Source organism: Vombatus ursinus, unplaced genomic scaffold (assembly GCF_900497805.2).
Source record: "Vombatus ursinus unplaced genomic scaffold, bare-nosed wombat genome assembly UNPS02007213.1, whole genome shotgun sequence".
Lineage (NCBI taxonomy): Eukaryota > Metazoa > Chordata > Mammalia > Diprotodontia > Vombatidae > Vombatus > Vombatus ursinus.
In genome coordinates, this window is record NW_020946991.1 from 1 (window position 1) to 4,542 (window position 4,542).

At 47.6% G+C, this 4,542-nt stretch overlaps 1 protein-coding gene across 1 annotated transcript; it reads left to right on the plus strand.

Annotated features, from left to right (window-relative positions):
* Positions 1–50: 50 nt before the first annotated feature.
* Positions 51–3,344, plus strand: LOC114033448 (matrix metalloproteinase-24-like; the record flags this gene model as incomplete). Its single annotated transcript, XM_027848948.1, has 3 exons — positions 51–262; positions 671–809; positions 3,060–3,344. Coding segments are annotated over 3 exons (636 nt in total), but the record flags the coding sequence as incomplete, so codon positions are not given.
* Positions 3,345–4,542: the final 1,198 nt, after the last annotated feature.

Consider the following 4,542-nt stretch of genomic DNA (forward strand, 5'->3'; position numbering starts at 1 on the left):
CTCTCTCTCTCTCTCTCTCTCTCTCTCTCTCTCTCTCTCTCTCTCTCCAGGTCCTCCTGCTGAGCCTCTGGAGCCCACCCGACCCCTCCCCACACTCCCTGCCCGCCGGATCCACTCCCCAGAGAGGAAGCATGAGCGTCAGCCCAGGCCCCCAAGGCCACCACTGGGAGACCGGCCATCCACCCCGGGTACAAAGCCCAACATCTGTGATGGCAACTTCAACACTGTGGCTCTCTTCCGGGGCGAGATGTTTGTGTTCAAGGTATGCCTAGCTGGGGTTGCTAACCTGTGGCCTTGATAGATCCCCCAGTCAGGGAAGTGGGAAGGGGCTTTGGGCGGGGAGGAAGTAAGAGTCTTGGCCTTGGAGTCAGAACCTCCAACTGGTTCTCATTGTGGCTTTGCTGCTAACTCAGTGTGTAAACTTTGACACAAGCCTTCTGTTCTCTGGACTGCAGTCTCCTCATCTGTAAAATGGGTAGAAGAGTTCCAGTCCTGTTTTCCTCCTAGGAGGTGCAATGCACTGCACAGATGCATCTGACAGATTATTAGGATGGGGTCCTCTGAGGTGATGAAGACTTCCCTCACCCATTCTATGGAGCTTCTGGAGGTTGGGGGGCCAAGGTGTGGCTAGTGTGGGCTCCTTCCCCCAGAGTCCGCCCTTTTCCCCCAGGACCGCTGGTTTTGGCGTTTGCGGAATAATCGGGTTCAGGAGGGCTATCCCATGCAAATTGAACAGTTCTGGAAGGGATTACCAGCTCGCATCGATGCTGCCTATGAGAGGTCTGATGGGCGATTTGTCTTCTTTAAAGGTATTTGGGTGCCTTGAGGCAGTGAACCTAACAATCTTGACTGTGAACAAGTCAACCAGCATTTATAGAATCTCCTCTTGTGCCTAGTCCTGTGTTCCATTATACCACTTCAGTGTTAACAATCTGGAAAAGACATAGAAAGAGCAGACCTGCAGTCCTGCCCTCAGAGAGCTCACATATATGAAGGGCAATAAAACTTAGGCACATACATCTCTTAGAGAACAAGAAAAGATATAATGAGACATATTCGAGTGCCAGGTTGCTGGGGTCAGAGAGGGTCCAAATCCAAAGCAGTTAAGGGAGATTAACTTTATGGTTCCAAGAGGTGGGAGAGATTGCTATGGAGCAGGTAAGATTTCATTATAATAAATAATAATATTTAATGATAATAATCTAAAGTGATAGCGATCATCGTTTTCAGTGGATAATGATAATAATGACTAACTTTCTATAGTGCTTTAAAATTTTACAAAGTACTTTATATACACTGTCTTACTTGATTATGAGCAGGACCCTGAAGTATGAATAGGATTTGAGGAAAGGGAAAAGAGCAAAGAGAAGGAGGGCACTCCAGGCAAGAGTCACAGCATGGGCAAAAGCATGGAGGGCAGAGGCAGCCTGGTGGCATGTTCAGAGCACATGAAGGAGACCAGCCTGATTGGAATGGAGGGTTTGAGTAAGAGGGAATGGGAGGCAAGACTAGAAAAATAGGGTGGGACCAGATAATGGAGGGTCTAAAATGTTAGACTGAAGCATATGGACTTTATCAAATAAAAGCAATGGGGAACCATTGAAAGTTTCTGAGCAAGGGAGAGACATGCTCAGATCTGGGGGGGGCGGGGAAGAATGACTGTCAGCAGGTGTAGGAGGGATAGGAAGAGGAAGTCAGTTGAGAAGTGATGAGGATGAGGCAGGAGGGGTGAAAAGGAGGTGATAAATATGAAAAAAACAAAGAAGAAAGAAAAAAACAAGGCTGGGTGGTGAGAGATTAGACAAAAGGATGACAGACACGCATTCAAAATTTTCCAGGACCATCTTATTTTCTTTCTTTTTTTTTTTTTTAGCTAGGCAGTGGGGTTAAGTGACTTGCCCAGGGTCACACAGCTAGTAAGTGTCAAGTGTTTAATCTGAGGCTGGACTTGAACTCAGGTCCTCCTGACTCCAGGGCCGGTGCTCTATCCACTGTGCCACCTAGCTGCCGCAGACCATCTTAATTTCAAGAAAAGAAATGAATTACTACATGGAAAGAGCACTTGGAATCAGGAGACCCAGATTTCAGGCTCAGCTCTGCTACTTCCTAGTTTGTGTATGCTGGCAAAATCCCTTCCCCGAGTAGATTTCTTCATCTCTAAAATGGGTTTGTTGTAAGGCAAGCACCTTTTAATCTTTAAAATACTCTAGAATTGTGAACTATTTTCACGATTATTACTGCCAATAAGACTTTGCAGAACGAATATACTGCAGCAGGCTTACTTTTTGGCTGAGAAAAGGTGTAAACAAATTGGGTGAGAGAGAAGGAAGAGTCTGAGATGATGGTGTGGTTGGGGGCTGGCTAACAAGAGGACATTGAAGGGGTGCCAGCAGCATAAAGAGGGAGATGGGGTCACAGGGTCAGTTTGAGGGGAGGGTGATAAGTTCAATTTTAGATGCACTCACTGAGTCTGAGGGGCTGGTGGGGACACCCAGGAGGAGATATGGGACTGGAGCTTTGAGAGAGAGGGGACAGGGCTGGAGGGGTTTCAAGGTCAAGAATAGAGGTGACAGGTGAAACTGTGGGAGTGAATGACTTCGCACAGCGAGTGATTGTAGAGAGAGGAAAGCTGAGGAAGAACTATGGACTAAGCCAGAGGGGCAGCCCAAGGTTAGGGCATAATGTTTGTGGAACTGATGAACGTGGTGAATTAATGATTGAGGGTGAGCCAATAGAAGACCATTCACAAGGTAGTACATCATGATTTTCCAATTATTTGTATCTATCTCCTTGCTCTGTAAGGGCAGACCTTGTGTCTCATCTTTTGTCTTGCCCTTACCTCCAATGCCCTGGATAGGACCCTCTCCATAGGGGGAGGGAGGTTCAGGAGGAGGGAGTCACCGACTTCCTGGGCTCCAAGGCCCTTGGGGATTGGATTGCCCAGGGTTGGGGAAGAAAAGGGGCCTAAGGACCCTTCTTCATAACTAAAGTCAGAACTTAGGAATGAGGACGTTGGTCTGGAATAGCTAGTCCCTGACAACAGGTTCCTCCATTCACAGGTGACAAATATTGGGTCTTCAAGGAGGTGAGTGTGGAGCCTGGATACCCTCAGAGCCTGGGAGAGCTGGGTACCTGCCTACCCCGTGAGGGCATAGACACAGCTCTGCGCTGGGAGCCTGTGGGCAAGACATACTTTTTCAAGGGGGAGTGGTATTGGCGCTACAATGAGGAGAGACGGGCGACTGACCCTGGATACCCTAAACCAATCACTGTGTGGAAGGGCATCCCCCAATCCCCTCAGGGGGCCTTCATCAGCAAAGAAGGCTGTAAGTGTCCTGACCTGGGTCTGCAGTCATGTTCAGGGCCTCTGTGGAACCAATCCCTGGGCTCTGGGAGGGGGTTGATAAAATGGGGGTGGTGGGATAGTAGTATACTGTCCCTGCCCTGAGAAGCTCAGGGCAACTCGGGAAACGAGAAACAATTCCTCAGGCTCACTGCTTTGCTTCTTGGAAAGATCATAGGGTTCACAACTAGAAGGAACCTTAAAGATTATTTATTTCAACCCACTCATTTTATAGAAAAGGAAACTGAGGTCTAGAGAACATGGGATTTGACCAAAGTTATATAGGCAACACCTCCTCTGACCATCTAAGACGCTTTCTGTCCTGACTGACATTTTTGCCAATCTAAGCCTATCTTTCAAGGCCCAACACAAGTGTCATTTTCTTCAGGAAGACTTCCCGCACCACCTTTTCCTGCCCTGACTCCTAAGTCTACAATAGTCTCCCTTCTCTGAGCTCCCACAAAGGCAGACCCCACACAATGTGATGTTCTCTTCTATCAATTCTAGTGTGCAGTCAGTCCGTTAGCTTTTGTGAAGTCATTTGGGAGAGACTGAGACCACCGAAGGAGCCCAAACTGGGTCATGTCCTTAGGGAACTGGAGGGGTGGAGTGAGGGAGTAGGGGAGGGAGTCCTTTGGAGGGAGCTCTGGAGAATTTGCCTTTTGAATCCATAAAGAATAGTTGCCTGGGAGCTCCGGCCTTGGAGTCAGGAGGACCTGAGTTCAAATGCGACGTCAGACACATGATACTTAATAGCTGTGTGACCCTGGGCAAGTCATTCAACCCCAATAGCCTCACAGGAAGAAAAAAATTATATATATATATGTATATATATATATATATATTTATGTATATAGTTGCCTGGGAATCATGAGACCCAGATTCTAGTCCTGGGTTGGCCAATTAATCTACAGATATGTTACTTTGGGCAACTCCCTTTTTCTCTGCAGGCCTTATCTTCCTTACGTGAAAAAATAAGAGATGGGTACCAAAAAGCTTCTAAGCTCCCTTCTAGCTTACAGTGTCCTAAGGGTCTACTCCCTGTTACAACCCACCCACCCCTTCCTAGAGTACTACTCTAAATTCTACCTCTGGGTGACTGGAAGCTCTTGGGATTAATGGGGAGAAGGAAATTGAGGGGAGAGGGAACACGAAAGGCTGAGCCCTCAAGACAAATTTTCCCAACTGAGGCTACTGAC